Source organism: Indicator indicator, chromosome 17 (genome assembly GCF_027791375.1).
Source record: "Indicator indicator isolate 239-I01 chromosome 17, UM_Iind_1.1, whole genome shotgun sequence".
In the NCBI taxonomy this organism is placed as follows: Eukaryota; Metazoa; Chordata; class Aves; order Piciformes; family Indicatoridae; genus Indicator; species Indicator indicator.
In genome coordinates, this window is record NC_072026.1 from 4,204,068 (window position 1) to 4,230,981 (window position 26,914).

The 26,914-nt window shown below is 48.5% G+C and overlaps 1 protein-coding gene across 1 annotated transcript in view; it reads right to left on the bottom strand.

Moving 5' to 3' along the window:
- The window catches only part of EDA (ectodysplasin A), an 83,296-nt gene that overhangs the window by 16,596 nt on the left and 39,786 nt on the right, over window positions 1–26,914 (bottom strand). Inside the window, exon 2 of the mRNA XM_054388719.1 lies at window positions 17,843–17,948. Coding sequence (XP_054244694.1) covers window positions 17,843–17,948 — 106 coding nt within the window. The remainder of the gene's footprint in view (window positions 1–17,842; window positions 17,949–26,914) is intronic.

Below are 26,914 nucleotides of genomic sequence, written 5' to 3' on the forward strand. Positions count from 1 at the left end.
GTAATAATAATAACAACAACAACAATAATAGCAACAATAATAATAGCAATAATAACAATAACAGCAATAATAATAGTAATAGTAGTAATAATAATAATAACAATAATCATAGAATCAGTCAGGGTTGGAAGGGACCACAAGGATCATCTAGTTCCAACCCCCCTGCTATGGGCAGGGACACCTCACACCAGACAATAATAATAGTAATAATAATAACAACAACAACAACAATAATAGTAATAGTAGTAGTAATAATAATAGCAATAATAATAACAATAATAGCAATAATCATAGAATCAGTCAGGGTTGGAAGGGACCACAAGGATCATCTAGTTCCAAGCCCCCTGCCATGGGCAGGGACACCTCACACTAGATAATAATAATATTAATAATAATAATAACAATAATAGCAACAATAATAATAGTGACAATAATAATAGCAATAGTAATAATAATAATAATAATTAAAAAGGCAGCAAAATGCTGTGGCTGTGTCTCTTCAGAGCTGAGAGTCACGAGGGTTTATTTCATGTTCTATATCTCACACCACCAGCCCTATAACCAGAGTGAAAGTACAAATAGCTGCGGCCAGCCAAACACATTGGAACTGGATGGAACCAATTAGCTTCAAAGATGAATGGGAGGAATGAGAACCACATGCAATGGCAATGTTCACAGTCCATATTACAACACACCCATCTGTTCCAGGCACGGCAGAGAGAGATGTTAAGGCTCTGCAAGTGAATCTTTCGACAAACACAGAAATACTTCTGACATGGAAAAAAAAAATCCCAACCCCCCTGCCCCCCTCCACCACCAAAGCCAGCCTCAGCTAGCCCTGGGAGCTTCTGAGGCTCTGGGCTTTGCATCTGCTCAGCTCTCACTTGGAGGGGGGGAGATAATTGAATTGTAGGATTTAATTGTAAAGGTTTGTCCTATCCAGCAAGAGGGATTTTTCCTCGTTTTTGCTCAAAACCTCATCAGGCTCTTTCTGAAGGCAGAAGTGGGATCAAAGATCTTGAGAGCTTGAGGAGAGTGCCACCGACGTATCGAGCCCGTATGGATATCAAACCCAAGTTCCCCAGGAAGGCTGGGGAGGGACTGCTTAGAATCATAGAATTGTTTTGGTTGGAAAAGACCTCCCAGATCAGCCAGTCCAGCCATCGACCCAACACCACCATGACCATCAAACCATGTCCCCAAGTGCCATGGCCACACCTTTCTTCAACATCTCCAGGGATGGTGACTCCACCACCTCCCTGTGTAACCTATTCCAATGCCTGACCACTCTTTCCATAATTTTTTTTTTCCTAATATCCAATCTAAACTTCCCCTGGCACAACTTCAGGCCATTTTCTCTTGTTTCTCCTGTTCAGATGGAACCTCTGACCGGAGAGTGAGGAAGAAGCACCAGAGAGAATTTCTGGAGGGCATAACAAAGCCAATTAAAGAACTTTTTTTGCTACCTGTCTTTTTATAACCAAACAATTTAATATGCCCACTGACTCTTTCAGATCCATCTGTTGGATGCCTTACCAAAGGCTGAGACAGAAAAGATCTCTCTGTTGGCCTGAAAGAGGCACCCTGTACAGGTTCCTCCCATCAGGAACCTATTGTGCCACCTGATACTAGGGAGAAGAGACCAATCTCCACCTCACTCCAACCTCCTTTCAGGTAGCTGTAGAGAGCAATGAGGTCTCTCCTTAGCGTCCTCCACACTAAACACCTCCAGCTCTCTCAGCTGCTCCTCACAAGACTCGTGCTCTAGACCCTTCAGCAGCTTTGTTGCTCCTCTCTGGACAAGCTCTAGCATCACACTGTCCTTATTGGAGTGAGGGGCCCAAAACTGAACCCAGGACTCAAAGTGTGGCCTCAGCAGTGCTGAGAACAGGAGCATGATCACTGCCCTAGAAGGACTTGTAGTGATAGGCTGAGGGGTGATGGTTTGGAACTGGAGCAGAGGAGGTTTAGGTTGGACATCAAGAGGAAGTTCTGCACCATGAGAGTGGTGAGACACTGGAAAAGGCTGCCCAAAAATGTGGTTGAGGCCCCATCCCTGGAGACATTCAAGATCAGAGTGGATGTGTCCCTGGGCAGCCTGCTCTGGTTGGAGATGTCCCTGCTGCCTGCAGGGGGGGGGGTTGCACAAGATGACCTTTGAGGGTCACTTTCAACCTGATGCAATCTGTGGGCATCCCTTGGTATGAAAGGCACAAGACTTGAAAACTTCACTTGCTATCATTGTCCCAACATTGACATGCAGAGCAGACAAAGAATTCTTTCCACCATGCTCTTTGGAGCCACACACCAATATTTAAGCAATACAGCTCAATAATGCTGCAGTGGTTGACCACCTATGACCCACTGCTTGACTGCTAGCTGATGGAGCAGGTTAAATGCCTTCATTAGGCAAGTGGAAGTCTTTCATAGTCCTCTCCTGCATCTCCTGCTGTTTAGTACCTTCATCAGTGATACAGACAGTGGGAGCAAGTGCACCCTCAGCAAGTTTGCAGATGACACCAAGTTAAGTGGTGCAGTTGATAAGCCAGAGGGATGGGATGTCATCCAGAGAGACCTGGATGAGCTGGAGAGGTGGGCCCAGGTGAATCTCATGACATTCAATAAGGCCAAGTGCAAGGTCCTGCACCTGGGTTGGGACAATCCATATTATCAGTACAGGCTGGGAGATGATGTGGAAAAGGACTTGGGGGCAGTGGTTGACAAAAAGCTGGCCAGGAGCTGGCAATGGGCACTTGCAGCCCAGAAGGGAAATTGCATCCTGGGCTGCATCAAAAGAAGCATGGTCAGTCACTGAGACCCAGGAGGGCCCCAAAACTGGACACAGCACTCAAGGTGTGGCCTCAGCAGTGCTGAGCACAAGGGAGACAACCACTTCCCTGGTCCTGCTGGTCACACCATTCCTGATACAGGCCAGGATGGCAGGCAATACCAGAAAGAGTAGTAAGCTGTGAGGGAAAAGTACAAGGACTAGAAGACAGCAACCACAACAACAACAAAAAATCCAACCAAAAGAAAAGAGCTATGCTGGAAGCCTTCTGCCTGCAGAGCCATCCAGCTGGGCATCAGTAAGGGGAAGACTCCAAGTAGTGCCAAGCCACTTCTAGCAGAAAGCTCTGCGGCTGTGGCTTTCAGCAAGGAGCCAGTTGGGATGGGAGTTTCTCACTGAAGCTGAAGAAAAGATTTGCACTAGAGGAGCTCTTGTGGTGTAAAAAAGTGCAGCTGTGGCCCAGCAAGCAGCAGAAGACATCTAACCATGCTTCAGGGAGCAGGTTCTAGCCCCCAGCTCCTTGCAGTCCCAACATCTGCTGGATCACTTCCAAGGGCTTCAGAAAAAAAAAAGAAAGAAGTAAAACTAAGCAAACCAGATGGTGATGCAACTCAAGGCTATTACATATGACATGTTTTCTCTTATAAAGATTGATAGAGTTTACTTTCTCCCCCCTCCTTGATTTGTCTTTCTGCACGCTACACACTGCTGTGATTTACTATAAATACCAAAAAAAAAAATATATATATATATCTATATCAAAAACTTCTCCAGGACATCTGCTGATATAAATAGGATATGAAAAACCCTGAGTTCACTTCTTAAGTCCTGTGTGGGGATTAACAAGGAATAGTTTAAATTCCTGCCAAACAGTTCAAACTGGGTTTATTGATGGGAACAGAGCTTTGTAATTACACTGATTTTTATACAAAGCCTATAAAAGGGTGACCACTACAGGGATCAGAGGATGAGCACCTAGGAAGGCTGCTGAACCTGCTCAAAAGCTCAGCTGCCAAGAGCAGAGAGCAAAGTCAACGACTTCCATTACCACATCCTAGCAGTGTCTACACTCAGTTCAGAACAAAGACATCCACTGAGAGGAGCAGCCCTGAGGAGAAGGGCTGGGCAGTGATGGTGAATGACAAGCTGGACATTCCCCAGCAACGTGCACTCACAGCCCAGAAGCCAACCATCTCCTGGCCTGCATCCCCAGCAGTGTGGGCAGCAGGACAGGGAGGGGATTCTGCTGTGCTCTGCTGAGACCCCACCTGCAGTGCTGGCACCAGCTCTGGAGTCCTCAGCACAGGAGAGAGATCGACCTGCCGGAGTAGGGCCAGAGGAGGCCACAAAAATGCTCTCAGGGCTGAAGCCCCTCTGCTGTGGGGCCAGGCTGAGAGAGTTGGGGTTGTTCAGCCTGGAGAAGGCTCCAGGGAGACCTTCAAGCAGCCTTCTAGTACCTGGAGGGGGCCTACAAGAAAGTTGGGAAGGGACTTTTTTCAAGGGCTTGTAGTGATAGGATAAGAGGGAATGGATTCAAGCTTGAGGAGGGCACATTTAGACCAGAGATTAGGTGAGGGTGGTGAGACACTGGAACAGGTTGCCAAGGGAGGTTGTGGATGCCTCCTCTCTGGAGGTTTTCAAGGCCACATTGGATGAGGTCTTGAGCAACCTGGGCTAGTAGGAGGTGTCCCTGCCCATGGCAGGGAGTTGGAACTAGATGGTGTTCAAGGTTCCTTTCTAATCCAAACCATTCCATGAATCTATGAATTCTAGGAATTAATGAATCCAGTCCAGAAGGAACCATTATGCTGGTTAAGTATTAAAGTCCTCCTCATTAAGCCTCCCATCAATGCCTCCTATCAGTGCCACCAATATTAATGGTGGAAGGTGTAGGAAGAAAAGCTCAAGTGCTACTTGAGATTTCAAGCTCTGAAGAATCTACAACTTTCTTTGATGTAAATTGTCCCAATAAATAAGATCAACCCCCTCCACTTTGGTCAACCCCCCAAAACTCAGTTGCTCCTTGTACAGAACTGGTGTAATGACATTTACATGGCTCTGAGATACTTAAGGCTCTTCAAATAGTTTTAAACTCAGTGTTATTAATGCCAGACCCTGGTGGAGCTGGGGAAAGAAGGATGTTAGCTCCCAAACACATGCTTAATCTAGAACATGTGGGTTTGGGGGAGGTTTGGAACCAATATGTTTTCAACATCTTCAGGAAATTTGGTCTATCCAGATGAAAGCTTCTTGGACCTTACTAAGATATCAGTCAGTGAAACAAATCCTCAAACAAGATGATTTTTTTCCCTCCCCCCTTTTCCTGAAAAAGAAAGTGCTTCTTCAACAGGTCCAGAGAAGAAGGCAACAGCTCTTGGAGAGCAGCTCTGCTATTACTCCTCCAGAATATTTAAGAAAACATGATAGATCTGGATAATTATCTAGGAGGTAAAACCCATTGTGCACTACTCAAAACTTCTCACATGCCTTGCCAGAGCAGGGTTTTACACACTCAGTATCACACAGAATGCTCTGGGTGGGAAGGGACCTCCAAAGGTCATCCAGCCCAACCCCCTGTGCAGTCAGCAGGGACATCCTCAACGAGATCAAGTTGCCCAGAGCCCTGCTGAGCCTGACCTTGAATATCTCCAGGGATGGGGCCTCAAACACCTCCCTGGGTAACCTGCTGCAGTGTTCCACTACCCTCATGGGTGGTGAGGGCCCTGGAACACAGCCCTATGAGGTGAGGCTGAGGGAGCTGGGGTTGTTTAGCCTGGAGAAGAGGAGGCTCAGGGGAGACCTCATTGCTGTCTACAACTACCTGAAGGGAGGTTGTAGCCAGCTGGGGGTTGGTCTCTTCTCCCAGGCAACCAGCAATAGAACGAGGGGACACAGTCTCCAGTTGTGCCAGGGGAGGTTTGGGCTGGATGTTAGGAGGAAGTTCTTCACAGAGAGAGAGATTTGCCATGGGGATGTGCTGCCCAGGGAGGTGGTGGAGTCACTATCCCTGGAGATGTTCAAGAGAAGCCTGGATGAGGCACTTAGTGCCATGGTCTGGTTGGTTGGATGGGGCTGGTGATAGGTTGGATGATCTTGGAGGTCTCTTCCAATGATTCTATGGTGAAGAACTTGTTTTGGGGTGTGGGATGAGAAAGGGGGAGGTCTTCTGCTAAATGTGGAAGAAAGATGCTGCCTGCAATTACAGGCAGTATGGCTGAAGCCAAGGCAGAGATGTGATGTCCTTGCTACAAGGCTGGTGCTGATTTCAGTAGATCAGAACACAGCGAATCTGTTTTGTAACAGGAGGGGGAGCTGACTGTACCAAGGGGGACAAGGACAAAACAGTGCTGCTTGAGACACTAGGATCATCTATAGTTGAAGATGTCCCTGCTCACTGCAGGGAGGTTGGACTAGATGGCCTTTAAAGGTCCCTTCCAACCCAAACCATTCCATGGTTCTGTGAATCTGTAAAGCAGAGCGAGCCCAAGGCCATTCCGTTTCTCCTCACTCACCACTGTTGTTTCTCTCTCTTCTTTTGTTTCCATTTGTTTGAAGCTCTTAAAAATTCATGTGTGAACACAGTCATCTTTTTTTCTGGTTACATGTGCTACATGATGGCATCCCCTTATGTTTCCTCCTTGTCCTTCACTTGACAGCGATACCAAGATCCTCTCCTGGAGGCCAGCCCAGCACGCTGCTCGACATCACTGCACCTAACCTCTGTGTACAGCAGAAACACAAGCCCTGCATTTCAGGAGGCTTTGTTTAGTGGTAACCCTGTCATGTTCTGGAGTTATAAGCTGCTGAGTGCCCAAGGCTGGCTCAGAGCCAATTTACAGCTGCCACTTCTGATTCCCCCACCCCTGTGCTGAGTGAAGCTGCCTCATGCTCAAAGCCAGTCTCCTCCAGCCTGAAAGATCAAGAAGACTTTGCAGCTCATCTTGGCAGCCACTCCCTTGGCTACATCAACTTTTTGAGGCTATTCTTCATCTCTCTTACAGGCTTCACCCATGTCTCCCTATGCCTCCAGGGGAAGTATCACACACTGAGGTCTCCTCTGACACTTCTGGAACACCATACTGCTTGGCCAGTGGGGCTGAGAAGAGTCTGTGCCTCAGCACCAAAGCCTGATAGACATTTGTCTTGTGGTGAGTTAGGTATGAGAGTGGCCTTCTGCTGCCTCACTGCTTTACTCCTCTGAGCAATCTGTCAAAGGACAAGCCTACACCCATGTGTCATCCAGATGATCAGATGCTGCTCCAGGAGCTCCATGGATCAGTAGCCTGCTCCCTTTCTATTCCTCTGATCCTCTTAACACCAGACCCCAGTTCAAGCTTATTGCTCTGAAAACAAATGGAGAAAAGTCACAGCTCAACCCTGCCCCATCTCTCAAGTCCCTGGAGTGACAGTGGATTCCACAAAGAGCCACAATCTCTCTTCCTCAGACAGCTTCAGACAATGCAAGATCTCATCAAGCAACAGGTTTTTTTTCTCTGCTGTTGCCAAAGTTTTTTTCCTCCTGGCAATACTCAATGATATTTTTGCTTAGTTTGACAATTGAAAACCAGGACTCATCACATCAGGGAATAACTTGGTCAGCCTCAAAAGGAATGGGAGGACAGTTAAATGCAAATATAAAGAGACACTGGCCACCACTGACAGTAGGTTGGGATGTTCTTTATACTCATCTTTAATCACATTAAAGGGAAAAAAGTCTTCAGTTCATCGACTCATAGAATGGTTTGGGTTGAAGGAGATCTGAAAGATCATCCAGTTCCAACCCCCTGCCATGGAGACACCTTCCACCAGCCCAGGTTGCTCAAGGCTTCATCCAACCTGGTCTTGAACACCTCCAAGGAGGGAGCATCCACCACCTTCCTGTGTTACCTTTTCCAGTGTCTCAAGACAGTTCAAGATGATCAGAACTGGAGAGTGACTGAAAGAGACAGACCTAAGAGACCATCAGCCAACAATCTGTGTCATTAGTCCAGGTAAAGATGTCTTGCTGAGCACTCACCTTCTGCCCCAGCAGGAGAGGGGGAAGGAGTAGGATGAATCTAACTGCTCTCATGTTTTTTCTACCTTTAAAAGGATAGTGAGACCTGTAGGTCATCAGCTGCTGTTGGAGTACACAGAGATCCACCAGCCCTGCACATCTCCTAGAGGCTTTTTGGCATGAGGAGCAGCATGGGCATAGGGTTGTAGAAGCACTAAGCCAAAGCATCAGCCATCCTGAACACAAGCCTGTCACCTCTGCTGTCATCACCTTTGTCATGGCGTTGGTCCTGCCTTGGGGGACAGAGGTGGATCCAGTCACCTCCTGGGATGACTCCATTACTCCATGACCTCTCAGTTCCCTGCTTGTTTGAGTAAGGCAGAGGGACCCTCACTCACTGCACCAGGAATTTCCATCACTTTATGCACACAAAGAGCAACCAAACTGATTTATCTCCTCAATCTCATCCAGATCCACTTTGGGATTGGTGGCAATTTACCAGGACAGCCTACTGATACCATGAAGGCTCTTAGAAAAACAAATCCAGTCTCCACTGAGTAGGTGCAAGCACACCACAGCGCAAATGTGTTCATGAACAAAGGCAAATCCCGCTCTCAATTAACTGCAGAGCCACTGTTGCTGGCAAAATAATATTGTGCTGTCTTCTCAGAAACTCAAAAACCCAATCAGACATAAATCTCCACCCCCCCCAAGCTCACATCATCAGTTCCAGCCAAGCTCCTGGGGTTCACACCAGAACCTGCGGCCATCACATTTTGTTCTCCACACTCTCACTGGCTAGGGAAGAAGAATGTGATGTGCCTTTTGTCTTCCTTGAGGCATTTAGGTTGGATTCCAAACGCTGGATCTTGACAGCAGAGCTGACAAACAATGTTCCTCTTTCTAATTTGGGTATCTCCAGGCTTTTTTTTGTTTTCCTTTTTTCCCCTCTTTGGCTTGGTGGTTGGACTCAAAAAAAAAATCCCCTTCTTTTCTACAGCCCACTGCACCCTATTGCTGACTTTTATCAACCCCACGTATTCAAATCCAACAGTTTTTAAAGCGCAGTATTACAGCTGTGTTTTTATTTTGTTTGTTTTATTCGGTTGTTGCTTAACACAAACCATTCTGACATTTTAAGTCACATCCCACTAAGATAAACAACTAACATATGTCATGAATTCCAGCAGAAAACGATTCCCAAGTGGTGCTGCAGGAAGGTTTTGCCTGAGCCTAGGAAAAATGGCTCCCTCCAACCGTTCGCTGGAGGCTTCGACTGCGCCCTTCCCACCACCGCTATCCATCAGGAACGGAAGGCAGGTGGGAGGCAATCTCCTTGCCTAGCTCATCCCTGCAGAGCTTTGCTTGTTCTTCTTCCTCCCCTGCGTAATTCTGCCTAATTGGCTGGAAAGCCTCTGCAGCGTGGAGCAGCTGCCTGTAAGCTCATGGCTTAATCACACGGAAGAGCACAGGAGCCACATCCAAAACTCCCTGTGCACACACAGGTACTGATGGCCCTGTGAATCTCCACAGAGGGCTGAAGGAAACCCAAGAGAGACCTCAGCCCTCTTTGAGAAGCCAACTTATCAAGCCCCTGCAGCAGTCAGGATGCAGGGAAGTGTTGCCTGGCTCAGCCAGCCCTGGAGTTTATCTGTTCACAGCGTTTCAAACACATTAACGGACCGCACCAAATCCGCCTCGCATTAACCGCAGCAGTGACCAGCCAAACAACCCCAGAACCCAGCATGGTTGGGCTTGGAAGGAACTTCTGCACATCACTTAGCCCAGCCAACCTGCTAAAGCAGGTTTTCCCACAGCAGGTGGCCCAGGATTGTGTCCAGGTGAGTTTGGAATCTCTCCAGAGAAGGAGACTCCACAACCTCTCTGGGCAGCCTGGACCAGTGCTCTGGCACCCTCACAGCAAAGAAGTTTTTCTTCCTGTCCAGATGGACCTCTTGGGTTGTGGTTTATTCCCTTTGCCCTTGTTCTGTCACTGGGCACCACTGCAAAGTGCCTGGATCCATCATCTTGCCCACCACTCTTTAGATATTGATCAGCATTGATCAGATCCCCTCTCATTCTGCTCTTCTTCTCCAGGCTAAACAGCCCCAGGGCTCTCAGCCTTTCCTTCTCACAGAGATGCTCCAGGCCCCTCAGCAGCTTTGTAGCCTCCCCTGGACTATCTCCAGTAGTTCCTTATCTCTCTTGAAGCAGGGAGCTCAGAACAGTACTCGGATATGGCCTCACTAAGGAAGAGTAAAGGAGAATCTCCCTTGACTTGCTGGCCACATTCTTCTTAATGCACCTGATGTCACAGCCAAGAAAGCCCAAATGAAAACAAGTGACTGCCCTGCCTCATTCACAGGTTTTTCCTCAAAGACTTTCCCAGTGGTGGTGGTCTCCAGCTCTGGGCAGCAGTTCTTTATATCTTTCTTTATGCTTACTGAATCTGAACTATTCTAACCCAGCAGGTTCATAATGAGGCCACAGCTGAAGACAACTCCACACTTCCAACCATCAGCATGGCAGCTCTAGGTTTGGCTGTTCAGTCCCACCCTTCTTCAACCCAAGATGTGCAGAAGGCAGACAGCCTGCAGCAGGACTCCATGCCTGGCCTGCCACACCTGGCCATTCAGGAAGGTCTATGTCCTCAGCACCAGTTCCTCAGCTTTTTGCAGAATCACAGAACGTTAGGGGTTGGAAGGGAGCCTCATCTAGTCCAACTCCCCTAGCCAGGGCAGGATCACCTACAGCAGGTCACACAGGAACACGTCCTGGCAGATTTTGAAAGTCTCCAGAGAAGGAGATTCCACAACCTCTCTGGGCAGCCTGCTCCAGAGCTCTGCCACCCTCACAGTGCCAGCTTTTGTGCTAGAGTAGATCTGTGGCCAGATGGGCTCAGAGTAGGTGCTAAGCACACTTCTGTCTGCCCACAGAACACTCTGTGGCCATGGCCAGAGGAGCTGCAAGAATCAAAACTCAGCTGCAAGTACTCCAAGCAAGACAGACAATGAAGCCTCTCATGCTGTGGGAATCACCAGCTACTAGTTGAGTTCAGCATTTACATGGCATCCACAGTTGAGATGCACACAGAGTTCAGATGCAATTGCATTCCTGCCTGGCTGGAACATCTGTTCTCCTCTCATTAGCCCTGGCCCTGTTTTGTAACAGAAGAAACTATCTGAGATTCCTCAGCTTCAATATTTGACCCGAGGCGTTCTGAAAAGCCCCAGCTTTCAGAAGTGGAATTCATACAGAATCACCAGTCACTTCTAATAACTGCTGCCTCCTTAACATGCAGCTGTAAAGGGAAAAAAAGAAAAAAAAAAACACAACAAGAAAACCAAGCCTCCAAGTTCAGTTCAAGTTCCAGAGAAGGCTGCTGAAGCACACACCGCAGCCTAAGCACTGAGGATCCCATCAGGACAATCTCAAGTCCATCCAACAATGGAAGCAGCACAAATACCTGAAAATGCAACTGAGGTGGGGTTCTGAGCAGGTAATTTCTCCTCAAGACTTCCGAATATCCTCAAAAGTCTCCCAGTGGTCATCCCACTACATTATGTGAGCCAGACAGGAGGTACCAGGGAAGGACAAACCAACCCCAAAGCAGCTCTACGAATGGAAGGAATCAGCAGCACCTCATCATGGCTTTATAAACATTAAGAATAACAAAGCATGGTCACTTTGAGGGCAATGAAACACTGGAAGAGGCTGCCCAGAGAGGCTGTGGAGTCTCCTTCTCTGGAGAGATTCCAGACCTGCTTGGATGCCATGCTGGGCAATCTGCTGTGTGTGACCCTGCTTCAGCAGGGGTGTTAGACTAGATGATCCCTAGGGGTCCCTTCCAACCCCCACCATGCGGAGGTTGTGGGAATTCAGATCACAACTGGAAGGGCTGGTGAAGAAGAGAGGAGGCAAACAGAGGTTGTGTATGGATCAGGACACATCAAACCTTATGCTGTGACCTGGAACAATTCCTCATCATGGCCACCACACAGTCAGGCTTGTGCCTCTCCCAGCCAGTTAATTCCTTTCAATATTTTACATCCAGCTGGCACAGCTCATATCAGAGGTCCATGAAGAATTCTGGACTCCCAGGAGCTTTCAAACTCTGGTTCCCTCTTGCTGGCTGCTGCAGTCACATGAAAATACCACCCTCAACACAGGCTGCAGGGATGAACCTCACCACTCTGGCTTTCAGCTTCCCATGCTAAGTAGACACACAAAATAACCTCAAAATCTTTAACCAGCACGTTGGCTCAGTCCTAGATGTTCACAGCTCTGCTTTTCCATCACACCTGAGGTACGTGGAGCTTCTCTCAAATGATATCTTGCTTGGGTATCTGCCACATCACAGATGACAAATGATTGTCTATGGCTTCCCAAGAGAGGCATCAGCAAAGCTGATTAATGGATACTGCAGAGAATGTGAATTCAAAGTGAGTTCAGTACTACAAAATTAATTCAGAGTAGTTTGAACCAAAGATATGATGAAAATGTGTCAGGTGTCTAAAAATGTACTGCCTGAAAAGTTACACCCAGACCAAGAATCACAGAAGACCATCGAGCCCAACCATTAAACAGCACTGTCAGGTCACCATGTCCCTCAGCTCCACATCTCCATGGCTTTTAAAGCCCTCCAGGGATTGGCGACTCCATCACTTCCCTGGGCAGCCTGCTCCTGGGCTTGACAATGCCTTCAGGTAAGATATTTTTCCTCATGTCCAGCCTAAACCTCCTCCGAACTTAATTCCCCCGATCCTAATTCCCTCTTTCTCCCATTTCGAGGGAAACCACAGTGAAATTCTGGAGGAAATCAGTAAGTGGAAGCAGTTTGTGGTGAGACTTTCTGGTGGGCCTGTCTCCCGTGCTGCAGACTCCAGGAAATGTTCTGTATTTACCAAGTGCTCATCACCATGGTTGCGGAGCACAATAAGGCTCTATCGCCCTGCATCCATCTGTGTTTCTGGGAATGTCTGGCCTTTGGGGAATTCTGCAGGGCTGACACAAAGGCACCCATTGTTCTGGAGGCAGAGGGATGAACCTGCCCTTTCCAAAGGGGAGGAAGCAGGCAGGAAAAGTTGCTATTGTAATCTGGATATAATAATAATAATAATTAAAAAAAAAAAAAAGGCCACATTGCATCAGCAGCAGGAGGGTGAGGGAATGGCCAAGGCAGCACCTGTGGGACCAAGGGCTGCCCTGGGGGCAGAGGGGGAGCAAGGAACCCCTGGCTGGGCTCTGGCATCTGCTACCTGCTAAACCATCTGAAAACCACCTTAGCACTGTTACTGAGAGCTGCCCTGTGGAGAAGGACTTGGGGATGGTGGTGAGTAAAAAAGCTGGACATGAGCTGGCAACGTGCACTCCCAGCCCAGAAGCCAACCCTCTCCCCTGGGCTGCATCTGCAGCAGCATGGGCAGCAGGTCAAGGGAGGGGATTCTGCCTCTCTCTGCTGAGACCCCACCTGCAGTGCTGGGTCCAGCTCCTCAGCACAGCACAGATGTGGAGCTGTTGGAGCAGGGCCAGAGGAGACCACAGAAATGATGTGAGGGCTGGAACCCCTCTGCTGTGAGGACAGATGAGAAAGTTGGGGTTGTTCAGCCTGCAGAAGAGAAGGCTCCAGGGAGACCTTGTGGTGGCCTTTCGGTATTTGAAGAAGCCTAGAAGAGAGCTGGGGACAGACTTTTAGCAGGGCCTATTGTGACAGAACAAGGAGTGATGGGTTTGCACTAAAAGAGGGAGATTTAGACTGGATGTGAGGAAGAAATTTATTAGAGTGCAGGCTGTGAGAGACTGTCCCAGGTTGCCCAGAAGTAGTAGATACTCCATCGCTGGAAACATTCCACATCAGGTTGGATTGGGCTTTGAGCAGCTTGATCTAGCTGAAGATGCCCCTGCTGACTGTAGGGAGGGTTGGACTGACAGCCTTTAAATGCTCCTTCCAGCTCAACCCATACAGTGACCCTGTGACTCTAAAATCACCCTAAACCCATCCTAAACCCACGAAGGAATACAACCAACAGGGAGAAACACTGGATCCACCCAGCTGGCACATCACTTCCAAAGCTCTAGGTAGAAGTGGGGGGGATCAAGACAAGCTTCTGCTCTCCCTGAGTTTCATTTCAACAAAAGCCCTTTGCAGCACTCAAGCTTGTACCTTCTCCTCAAGGACTTTCCTTGGCAGTGAGGACTGCCAAAATAGTAGGAACCAAATTGTTGTCAGCTTAAGGCCAGCCATCTGCTCAGCCTCTTCCAGCTCCCCTGCTTCCAGTCAAAGAATGGGTAACAATTGCTTGTGTTTCTCACCAAGCTCAGGATGAAAAAACTCTTGGAAAGGAGAAAAGAAAAAAAAATAATAAAAAACTCCGAAACCAACCCCAAACCAAAAAGCAAAAAACCCAAAGAAACCAGGAAAGCAGCCCAGCAGGGATCTAACTGAGAACAGAGATGAAAGTAGGAGAAAAAGAATGGGGTGGGTTGGGTTCCCCCCCCCCCCCAAACAATGTTTTTTAACGACTCCTATTGACATCTGCTGGGTGAATGCTCCATCACCAGTTATAAACTCAAGCCCACAGAATTGTCTCTGTACTTACAACCATGCTACTCCCATCTTTTGGCTTTGTTAGCAAAGAGCCAGCAGCCTTTTTTTTTTTACTGGGGCTCTGGGAATAGAGATCTAACATTTTGTACACAGTTTATTTAAAAGTGGACTAATTTAACATTGGGGATGGTTCCTTTTAGCACAACTGTTGCTAATTACCAGCTCCAGAATGATTTGTTAATCTGGGAGCAAGAAAGGTTCCACAGCAGCATAAATATACCAGGACAAAGAGGAAAAGGGTGGGGGTGAGGGGGGAAAGACAAATAAAAGATATTGGAGAGAGGGTCAAATTTTGGTGAACTAAAAGCAAATTCCGTGGCAGGTGGAGTCGGGAAGGCAGAGTGGAAAGCACGTTGTAAATGGGGCTGTAAAGGGAATAACTCTGATTTTTAAAGCTGTGTAAATGTTGGGTTTGGTGGCATGGGCAGGAAGTTGCCTTGAAAGATGATCTGTGCTCCTCAGGACTGAGACTTCAGCTGCCCATTAAAGCCATCTGCTCAGGGCAGGGTGACCATGCCAGAGCGAGGCAGGAGAGCCAGCGAGCGGAGCACGGAGCTGGGCAAGCACCTCATCCTGGGACATGACCTCACCTTGTTTAATTGGGTCCAGGGCACTCTGCATGGAAGGGCACAAGCAAACATTAAGCAAACACAACCATAAAACATGGCTAGGGGAAGGAGGAAGCTGGAATCCTCAAAGGAAGAGCCATTGCAACACTGGAGCCATGGTCGGAAGGGGCAGGATCCAAGCAGCAGCTCTGTGCTAGCACACATGATTTTGCTGGGGCTTTCTCAGCAAGCAACAGAGAGGCAACAAAGAGGCAACAAAGCAGCTTCCCTGCTCATGACCTCCCAAACTCACAGAATGGTCTGGCTTGGAAGTGACCTCCAAAGGTCATCTAGTCCAACCCCCTCTGCAGTAAGCAGAGGCATCCTCAGCTAGATCAGGTTGCCCAGAGCTCTGGCCACAGCCATGGCCATCACCATCTCCTAATTCCACAGGACCAATTCTGACCTGTCTCACATCCACCTTTTTTTGGCAGAGGACCTGAAAGTGAATTTTCTTCTAAGAAAACCCTTCTAGGAAGGGAACTGTGTTCTCTCTGCTACATAAATCATCAAAGCCAGGCTGTTGTGGGTACCCAAACAAGCAGGACTCCGTGGAAAGGGACCAGGGCTTCCACACTCGGATCGCTTTGGTCTTTCGCTGCATGTGCGAAAGGACTTGAAAGTTCATCAAATTAATTCCAGACAAATATTAGTGAGGCCTCAAGTGGAAAGCACATCTTCTTCCTTCTGGGAATTTATGGTCCATCCACTTTTATCTTCTGGGAGGCACTTTGGAGATCAAAGATTTGATCAGCTCTCCATTTTGCAAAGCTGATGAAGAAAACGGTGTTACCAGTACCACGGTTTTATCTGAATCAGGATTTTATTTGTTGGGTTTTCCTTTCTTCTTCTTCTTTCGCCCCCCCCCCCCCCCCCCCATCATTCATTGTCCCTCTCTAAAAAGTGAGATTCCTTCATGTAGCTCTAAACCAAACAGCACAAAGTTACACCAGAAAGCTGCTTTGTTTATTTATGGCGTTTTTAGGGTTGTTACAAGGTCAGGCCCTGCCCTGACAGTTTACTCTGGTTAAATGCTGCTCTGCCCAATAAAGTGGAGATGGCCAAGCACTAAGTAACTGCTGGCCAACACAACCTGCCCTGTTAATATCACCAGGAACATGACCTGCTGACCTCATGCCATCACCCCATGGGGTCAAATCCCCTCATTTACAAAAGGACAAATAACCAGGGGATGTGTGCTGTGTTTCTGGAGGAACTCAACTCTGATGCATTCCAGGAACATGAAGGAAGTCTTGGAAATAAGGAAAAGTTGCAAAGCACAACATGTTTTTCACAAGGCTGAGGAAAAAGCCCTTGTTAGTTCATCAACCTTCAGCATCCATTTCTCAGAGAATCACAGAATGGTTTGAGGTGGAAGGGATCTTTAAAGGCCAACTCTTCCAACTCCCCTACATCTAGCATGGACATCATCAACTAGATCAGGTTGCTCAGAGCTCTGTCCAACCTGACCTGGAATGTTTTCAAGGATGAGGCACCTACCACCTCTCTGGCTAACCTGGGACAGTGTCTCACCACTCTCAAGTATCAAAATTTTCTTCCTCCTATGTACTCTGTATCTCCTCAAACCCATCACCCCTTGTCCTGTCACATCAGGCCCTGCTAAAAAGTCCGTCCCCCTCTTTTTTCTAGGCCCCTTTAAGTACTGGCAGGCCACAATAAGGTCTCCCCATGCAGCTATTCTCTGCACATCTGGCAGTGGAAAGGCAGCTCTTAGCAGCCCAACAGCCCAGGCTAATTCCTCCAACATCTGCCTGCAGCACTCTGCTTACATGGCACACACAGTGGAAACTTGCTACTTACACAAGTGCCTTGTGGAGGCACTGGAACACATTGCCAGGAGTCAGTGCAAAAGGACTTAGATCCTGCCTGAGCCATCTGAGCTTCAGAGCGGCACTGGCTCTGAAGATGATGGACCACATTGAGCTGGAATCACTCAGGCAGTCTGTACCAAATGCATCATACTTGTCAGCATTTCGGGGAGGAGGAATCTGGGGAGCTTCATGAAGCTCTTTCTTGGAGCAGAGCCACAGGGAAACGTTTTTCCACTGTGAAACTGCAAAGGCTTCAGGGAAGATAGGGAACTCACAGAGCTGGAGAGGAAAATGAACGATAGCCTGAGTAACAGCCTGGGCTTAGCAGGCATCAAGCCCTGCACAGACCACTGCCCCACTGTTTCTTTCCCTACTTTCTCTGGCATCCAGTCATAAAATCACAGAACGGTCCGAGTTGGAAGGGATCTCCAAAGGTCATCCAGTCCAATCCCCTCTGCACTCAGCAGGAGCATCCTCAACTAGATCAGGCTGCCCAGAGCCCTGTTGAGCCTCACCTTGAACAGCTCCAGAGATGGGGCCCAAACCACCACCCTGAGCAACCTGTTCCAGTGTTCCACCCCCATCATGGTGCAGAACTTGTTCCTAACATCCAACATCTGCTCTGCTCTAGTTTGAAGCCATTGCCCCTTGTCCTGTCCCTGCAGGCCTTTGCAAACAGTCTCTCTCCATCCTTCTTGTAGCCCCCTTCAGGTACTGGCAGGCTGCTCCTAGGTCTCCCTGGAGCCTCCTCTCCTCCAGGCTGAACATCCCCAGCTCCCTCAGCCTGTGGTGCAACCCCCTGATCATTCTCCTCTCCATATAAAACGGAGCTGTGCTCTTCTGCAGTAGAAAAGCAGGGCAGTTCTTTGAGGAGCTTGACGACAAGGAGGCAGTTCTCAAGTCCCAGTGTAGCTGGACAATCATGGAAAGACAGCACTGGAAATAAAATTCCTGAGCCTAAACTCAGCTTCCTGCTCGAGGCATGGCAGCGAGGGACAACACAGGACTCACCCTCTGGTCCTTCGCTGCCTTTACTCCTCTTATTGCGACGGACCCTTCGGCCTTCTTCTCCAATGTGCAGCTTATCCTCAGGGTGGAAGAAGTTCAGCAAGGCCAGCTGGAAGAAGGAGGACAAGGTTAAGTATTTTTGGCAAGGGTGGCTTAGCCTGAACACCAAATCCTCTCCATCAGGGATAACTCTGCTGAGCCAAGGAGGAGAGCCCAGAGAGATGTGAGATGTGCAGGTCATCCCAAGGGGAACCTCGAGGAGCTGGTCCCCTTGGAAGCAGTCTAGGACGTTGGAAAACTCAACCTGGAGGGTTTGGTCAGGGCACAGCATCTGCTGGGACATGGAAGGCTGCAGGGACAGGGATGCAGAAGGTATCAGGGGACAGCTATGGCTGGAAAGAAAAGCCCTGAACACCAAAGCGATCATTTCTAATTCTCTACAAGACTTGCTCAATCCCGGAGCTCTTTCACCACCATTACTCACTGCCAGTAAGTTCTTCCTCTCTCAAGCTCCCTCCTGCAAGCTTCATTAGCTACTGAGATTCAAAGGTCTTCAGGGACCTTTAAATCCCATTCAGTACACCACAGAAATTAACACTTTAAACCTAGAGCAAGCACATCTTTAGAACATGACTCTTGCCAAGAGGCAAAAAATTTTATGTAGCGACCTCTTGTTCATGACAAAATTGTTGCTGCATTAAAAGCTCTTTGACAGTTATTAAACCAATTTCCCTGCCCTGAAACAGGAATTTCAGCTTAGAAACTTCACCAGTCCTCCCAGCTAGCCCAGGACATGGCAGCTCAGCACCAGAAGTGTTTTCCCCACCTATTTCCAAGCTCCTAGACCAAGCAGTTTCACAAGAGATTAACCAGGAGCCAACCACCTTGTTCACCAGCCTCCAGCCAGGGCTGCTCTGACCAGGATGGGGTTTTCTTTCTACTGGTGAAACCCCACCACAGTTATTTAAGTGGTAAATAGACACACAAGGCAAACACAGCCTAAAACAAGACCCAAGAGGCTTTGAAAAAGCAGCACTGAAAGGTATCAAGTGTGTTATTGTCCTGAGAACAAAACCTGTGACATCAAAAGCAACTTTGCAATAGCAGAGAAGAATAAACTGCTGTGAATTGCTAGTTAAAAGAGTGGCTCCTTAAGGTAGGGGCCATAAAAGTCCCTATCAAAAGTGATGAGCACCAAAGATCTCTTTTTGCCTTTGACATGCCCCAGGGCTCTCACCCTCCCTGCCCACCTGCTGGGGTGCAGGGGCTGCATCCCTCTGATTCCTGCCTGAATTCAGGAATCTTCCATGCACACAATCTTAGAATTGTTTTAGTTGCAAAAAGATCTTTAAGACCATGAAATGCAACCAGTAGTGCAGTACAGCCAAGCCAGCAGTAAACTACAGAATCCTAGCATGGTGAGGTCAGAAGGACCTCTGAGGATCATCTAATCTGACCCCCTTGCTAAAGCAGGGTCACCCCCAGCAGGCTGCCCAGGATTGCAATCTCCAGGTGGGTTTGGAATCTCTCCAGAGAAGGAGACTCCACAACCTCTCTGGGCAGCCTGCTCCAGGGATCCAGCACCCTCACAGCAAAGATGCTTTTCCTCCTGTTCAGATGGAACCTCCTGGGTTCCACTTTGTGCACATTGCCCCTTGTCCTGTCACTGGGCACCACTGAAAAGAGTCTGGCCTCACCCTCTTGCCCCCTGCCTTTCAGCTATTGATCAGCATTGAGCAGATCTCCTCTCAGGCTGCTCTTCTCCAGGCTAAACAGCCCCAGGGCTCCCAGCCTTTCCTCATCACAGAGATGCTTCAGGCCCTTCAGCATCTTTGTAGCTTCTGTGGGACTTTGTCCAATAGTTTCCTATCCTTCTTGAACTGGGGAGCCCAGAACTGGACCCAGAACACCAGAGGTGCCCTCACTAGGGCAGAGCAGAGGGGTAGGAGAACCACCCTTGACCTGCTGGCCACACTTTTGAATGCACCCCAGGAGACCACCACCCTTCTTTGCCATGAGGGCACATTGCTGGCTCCCATGTCAATGAAGGCTGAATTTCTCTTGGATGACTCAAGGGCTCCCTTGTTCCAGGGGCCACAGCTGTGGGGGGGCTTGGGGGGTGCTTGGCCACAGGGTCAGCCCATGAAGAGCTGAGCTGTCTGTCTGGGGACTGAGGACTTGCACAGCTGTGCTGGTCAGAAGAGCAAGTTACTCTTTTTTCCGTTCACCAAGCCATGAGCTATGATGAACAGATTCACTTGCAGCTCTTGGACTCTGCAGCTTTTGGTCTGGACACAACAGGGTCCATGTTGCTGTGCCTTAAATTAAACTCCTCTACTCCCTGTTATTGGCTGTGGTCACAAGGAGGGAAAGTACATCGAGCAGATGTTTGCCACCCATCTAGCAAATAAGATGCAGACACCCAGACAGATGTAGGAGAAATAACCTTCAGTGAAATGCTGCTGGCTGGACACTAGCACAGCTTTTCAACAGGGAAAAAATTCTCAGGAAGTAACACTCCATGTGTCTGAAAAACAGACTGAGCAGCAAGGGTGGCTTCAGAGGGCTCCCTGCTTACAGGGGGAGCACAGGAGGAGGGTGGGCAGGGATCTTGGTCAATCCACTGGGGCCATTCTCCCAGAGCTGACCACTTTGCAGTATTTTCAAACCACACTGGAATCTTTTGGACTGTGGCACTCCTCCCTTCTAGAGAGATCTAAAATACATCACTGCTCTGGGTGCAGAGTTTGAAACTCCTCATCCTCCGAATCATGGAGAATGGATTCTCTCAGCCCCTGCACTCATAAGGCAGAAGTATTTTGGAGGAGGCCCAGCAAGCACCACAAAACAAGTCCTATTTTCTTTGAGGAGTACGCAACAGGGACAGAAAAGTTTGGAACAAGCCCTGCTTCCCTCCTCCCCTCAACTTAAAGCCTTCAAATCACCTTAATTTTAGAAACACCACGTAAAGCCATCCCGACTTTCGGCGTCGAGAGAATCACTCTAGGATGCAAAAAGGTCAAACACCACCAGAGGACAAATCCCAGGGGAAGCCACAGCTGAAAATAACTCCTGAAACAATAGCACCAGCAGGGCTGGCCAGAACCAACCCATTCTACCTTGCTTTCTCTCAGCAAAATAAAACACAAAGGCAGGCACACAAAGCTCCTCTCTGCAGCCACATGCAGAACTCGCCCGGGAAGTGCAGGAGAAAACTGCTCTGGGATGTCAAGGGAGCACAGGGGGAACCAACACAGCCTGCAATGGTGCAGAAACTCAGCTGGTCTGTAAGGATAGAGCCTCCACACACTGCAGAAGTGGGAATAAAGAGATGTGGCTGTGCATGCAACACAGAAACCCAGCATGAGAAGGGTTGGAAAGGACCTCTGGAGATCATCCAGTCCAACCTCCCTGCTAAAGCAGCCTCACACACAGCAGGCTGCCCAGGATCATACATCCACGTGGGTTTGGCATCTCTCCAGAGGGCACTCCACAACCTCTCTGGGCAGGCTGGATCAGGGCTCTGGCAATCTCACAGCAAAGAAGTTTTTCCCCATATCAGGTGCCAGGCTCTTTTCAGTGGTGCCCACTGACAGGACAAGGAACAACTGGTACAGGCTAGAACACAGGAGGTTCCACCTCAACATCAGGAGACACTTCTCTATGGCAAAACAATGACAGAGCCCTGGAGCAGGCTGCCCAGAGAGGTTGTGCAGTCTGGAGATTTTTCAAAACCTTCCTGGATGTGTTCCTGTGTGACTTGCCCTAAGTAATCCTGCTCTGGCAGGGGGGTTGGACTTGATGATCGCTGGAGGTCCCTTCCAACCCCTGCCATTCTGTGGTTCTGTGAATTTTGGAGCATTTGAAGATCAAGAGCAGGACTAATCTCCATGGAGACATTCTTTGCAGGCAGGGCTGTTGTTTTTCTGGTGCTCAGAGGTTGCAGTTCAGAGTAGCAGCTACTTGAATATCAGCCCCATTGTCCTCCATCAGAAATCTGCCTCTGGTAACACATGGTGCAAAAAAAACCCAAAAAGGAGTAGATGATTTTCAGCAGACTAAAAGGAAGCTTGGGGAGCAGCTTGGCTTTATTGAAATAATAAAAAAAAAAAAAAGACAAACTCATTCAACACATTTTAGGTCTTGCTTTTGTCATCATTGCTTTTTTCCTCATAAAAACCCCAGAGTAAACAATTGCCATCACAACATGATGGGGATTTGTAGATGCCAAGCCACAAGACTGTCCTGTATGCAAAACTCTGCTACCATTAGCCAGAATGTGGTCAGAGATAGTGGGGGAGAGAGTAGAGAGGACACTTCCTCTGTCCTAGAAATCTTGTCACCCATCTTGTTCCCTCAAATCTGGTGCTTTCAGCTCAGCTGCATGCACCCACTCCAGGGCCTGGAGGGGGTTACACACCATCCTCTGCAAACCCCTCCCTCCACCAGCTTTTATCTTGTGAGAAAGCTCAAGTTCCCTCTCCTTCAAGACAGCCTTAACTCTTCTCATCCCTATTGCTTCAACTCTCTCATCACTCCCTGCCACCCTCCCTTCCTTTCTGATGCTAGCCATGTCCTCACTCTCACCAGCTGTTCACCCTGAAGCTCAAGGTCCCAAAGGCAGCCACCATCAGCTTTCGGTTGACATCAAACCCATGACAAGCCCCCTCACCCTGATCTGCTCTCCAGGATCCTTACAGAGGCTTTTTAGACCCAACTGTGATCTTCAACAGCTTTTTCCACCCAAAGCTATGAGGCAAAGCAATTCAATCATCTAGAGACAAAGCAATCCAATCATCTAGAGACAAAGCAATCCAATCATCTAGAGAATAAAAACACCAGGAGCTTATCCAAAGCCAGGTGGGAAGTTAGGGTTGATGGAGGGACTGAGCAATGCCTCTAGGCAGAAGCTGCAATAGCAGAGCCACCTTCATCCCATGGATGAGGAGGTGCTGCTCATGAGGAGCTTCAGAAAAAGTGACAACCAAGTATCAGGCCATCAGAAACCAGAAATGACCTTGATCTCATGGAAGAATCACAAAATGGCCTGGGTTGGAAGGGACCTCCAAAGTTCATCCAGTCCAACCCCCCCTGCAGTCAGCAGGGACATCCTCAGCTAGATCAGGTTACCCAGAGCCCTGCTGAGCCTCACCTTGAATATCTGCAGGGATGGGCCCCAACCACCTCCCTAGGCAACCTGTTGCAGTGTTCCAGCACCCTCATGGTAAAGAACTTCTTCCTAACATCCAAAGAAGGTGGCCCAGGCAACGCTGTGGACCAGTGGCACTGCAGCAGCTACTTCCAGTGGAGAGAAATGCCCATCTCAGCAAACCTCCAGCCCTTACAGGCCACCACTGCTTCTAAAGCAGCAGATTTGAGACACTTTTGATCTGCTGAACATTTCTGCCCTTGGCTTGAGAAGCCTTTCCAAAGAGGACTGCGCAATTCTCATTTTCAGAAGGCCAGTCTGAGCCACCCTCCAGGGTCTTCTAGGCACTGTGGTAACAGAACTCCATTAGAGAACAATAAAAGAGGAGGGAGCATATTTTCCTAAGCTTTTATTGGTATTTTAGCTTCATCACCCAGGAAAGCCACTGTAGTTTTCAGCACAGAACATTAAATGTGACACCCAGTTATCAGTTCAAGCCTCACTACAGTGAGGAACACAGGGAATTAAGCAGGGAATCACAGAATCAGCTTGGTTGGAAGAGACCTCTAAGATCATCAAGTCCAACTGTTAACCCAGCACTGCCAGGCCACCACTAAACCATGGACCCTCAGCACCACATCCACAAATTGAATGTTAGGAAGAAGTTCTTTACCATGAGGGTAGTGGAACACTGCAACAGGTTGCCCAGGGAGGTGGCTGGGGCCCCCATCCCTGCAGATATTCAAGGTGAGGCTCAACAGGGCTCTGGGCAGCCTGATCTAGTTGAGGACGCCCCTGCTGACTGCAGAGGGGGTTGGACTGGATGACCTTTGGAGGTCCCTTCCAACCCAGACCATTCTATGACTCTGTGTTGCCACCACTGCAGGCAGACACCACCTCAGCAGTGCATGCACAGAGCACAGTACAGAGCAAGGGCTGAGGTTTCCCATTCCTTACACCTGTAAAGAGGAGGCTAAAAAACACAACCCAGATGTGAGGTAGAACGAGGTCAAAGCCAAGCTGAACACCATCTATGAAGACACCTGCAGGAAAGTTTTTAATGGTAGGAAGAGACTCCTGCTGCAGGCTTCCCAGTTGGGGCAGAGCAGAGCTGCAGGATTTTGCTGGGAACACACCAGTTAAACTGTTGGAAAGTATCAATGTCAGGGCAAGGTAAGGAACTTAAATCACTTCCTTTTGTCTCCTGGGGAGATCATGTTTAGCTGTGAACCAGCTCCAGACAGAGATCTGCTGCCTATTAGCATGGATTCTCAGATTTTCACATTTTAATTAGTCTTCATAGCCTTTTGCAGCCCCATTTTCAGCCAGCTGGGCTATGTCCCCCTCCATATGGAAGTCATGGTTTCTTCTCCTGCATACCAACAGCAATTCTTCTCTCCATTGAGCATTATCAAAGCAGTTGTGCACAGATAAAAAGCACCAAGCAGGCTTGCTCCAGGGGGACACCCTCTAAGCTGAAGGGCCTCACTGTTGGCCATGTTGGCTCCTTTTGCCTCTTTTTCCATCTGTACCTTTCCTTGTGCTTTCTCCTGACCTGGATCTTCTCCAGTACCACCAGGACAGCATGAAGTCAATAGCATAATAATACTTCTTAAAAAAAAAAAATCTCCTGAAATCAGGTACTGCTTCAGCCAAGAGCTTCAGGGCTCTGCTGCTCCACTTGGAGCACCTCCTATGGAGATAAGGAACTGGGTTCTCTCCAGCCTGCAAAAGGTTGCCTTCAACCACCCTTGGGTCTCCTCCTTTGGAGGAAATTTCCTTTCATTGTGTTTGAAGATGTTTTGAAGACTACCTGACATCTTCTGTTCTGCGTGACAAAACAACTGACCTCATCCTGCCTCCACCACCAATGTAACATGACCCACAATGAGACAAAGAGATCCTTCCCAGAAGATGCCATTGGGTCACTCTCCACTGAGTGTGCTTCTCTTCACAGAATGGTCTGGGTTGGAAGGGACCTCCAAAAGTCATCTAGTCCAACCCCCTCTGCACTCAGCAGGGCATCCTCAACTGGATCAGGTTGCCCACAGCCCTGTTGAGCCTCACCCTGCATATCTCCAGGGATGGGGCCTCAACTACCTCCCCATGAGCAACCTGTTGCAGTGTTCCACCCCCCTCATGGTGCAGAACTTGTTCCTAACATCCAATCTAAATCTGCTGTTGTTTGAGGCCATTGTCCCTCATCCTATCACTACAAGCCTTCCACCCAATGCCTTCAACTTTCAGACCTTTCCTGTGAGACAGGAGCACTGAAGTCCCAGCATCTGAGAGAGCTGAGAACAGCTTCTTGAAAGGGCATCTCTGTTTTGAAGGCTATCTCCAAAGCAAAGTCACACTCGAGGTGATACATCACACAATCATAGCAGGGTAGGGATTAGAAGAAACCTCTGAAGATCATCCAGTCCTAGCCCCCTGTTAAGGCAGGGGCACCCAGAGCAGGTTGCTCAAGGTGGCATTCAGGCAGGTTTGGAATCTCTCCAGAGAAGGAGACTCCACAACCTCTCTGGGCAGCCTGGTCCAGTGCTCCAGCACCCTCACACCAAAGAAGCAAAGCCACCTCTTCTTGCCAGAAGTGAGTGACCAGCAAAAGAAACACAACCAGATGGTGTTCTGGAGCTTATCCATTGAGAACACAGCTGCAGTACCTGAGTTTAGGATGTTTTTCAGTCCTCTGGCATTTGTCCTTTTATCTTTTGAACTGCTACACAAACCCACAGCTTAGTTAGAGCACAGAAACAGGCCTGGATCCACTCACTGAGATGATTCCTCCGGTAGAAGGTTACAGGAGAACATCTGTCAGACACTGGACCTGAAGCACTTAACTCTGCCCTTGCTGTGAGACCTTTTCTTTGGAAATCTTGAAAAAAATCTTCATCATTTGGAAATCTTTTTTGCTCTAAACCATTCAGATAGAAGTTTTACAACTGGTTCTCCTTGCTCCATAACAAAACAAAGTTAAACTGTGTTCTTCCTTTCAGCACAAGGGCTTGAAAATCCTCTTTTCTAAAGCTGGATGCTAAAATTGGCCTTCAGCTATGATTAATTTTTATGACATTTTACTGGATAGAGAAAGAGGGAAGGGAAGGAAACGGGAGGAGGGAATCAAGTAGTCCAAATCAAACAGCATTACCATGAAAAGACAAACAAGTCACAGAAGCACAGAATGGTGGGGGCTGGAAGGAGCCTCTAGAGATGATCTAATTCAACTCCCCCTCAGATAAAACAGAGTCACCCACAGCAGCCTGCCCCGGGCCACAATGTCCAGGCAGGTTTAGAATCTCTCTAGAGAAGGAGACTCCACAACCTCTCTGGGCAGCCTGCTTCAGGGATCCAGCACCCTCACAGCAAAGAAGCTTTTCCTCCTGTTCAGATGGAACCTCCTGGGTTCCACTTTGTGCACATTGCCCCTTGTCCTATCACTGGGCACCACTGAAAAGAGTCTGGCCCCATCCTCTTGCCCTCTGCCCTTTAGCTATTGATCAGCATTGATCAGATCCCCTCTCAGGCTGCTCTTCTCCAGGCTAAACAGCCCCAGGGCTCTCAGCCTTTCCTCTTCATAGAGATATTCCAGTTCCACCACCATCTTTGTAGCTTCTGCTGCACTCTCTCCAGTAGTTTCTTGTCTCTGCTACTGGGGAGCCCTGCACTGGACTCAATACTCCAGATGTGGCCTCACTGGGGCAGAGTATAGGAGGAGGAGAACCTTCCTGGATGTGCTGGCCCCAGTTTTCTTAATGCACCTCAGGAGACCATTTGCCTTCTTCGCCAATGCAAAGGTAAGACCACTCTAAAGGTAAAATCCATGAAATAACACAGCCAAAAAGAGGAAAAAATCCACTACAGCATAGAATCATGGAATTGGTCTGGTTGGAAAAGAAAGCTGGGGAGGGACTTTTTAGGGTGTC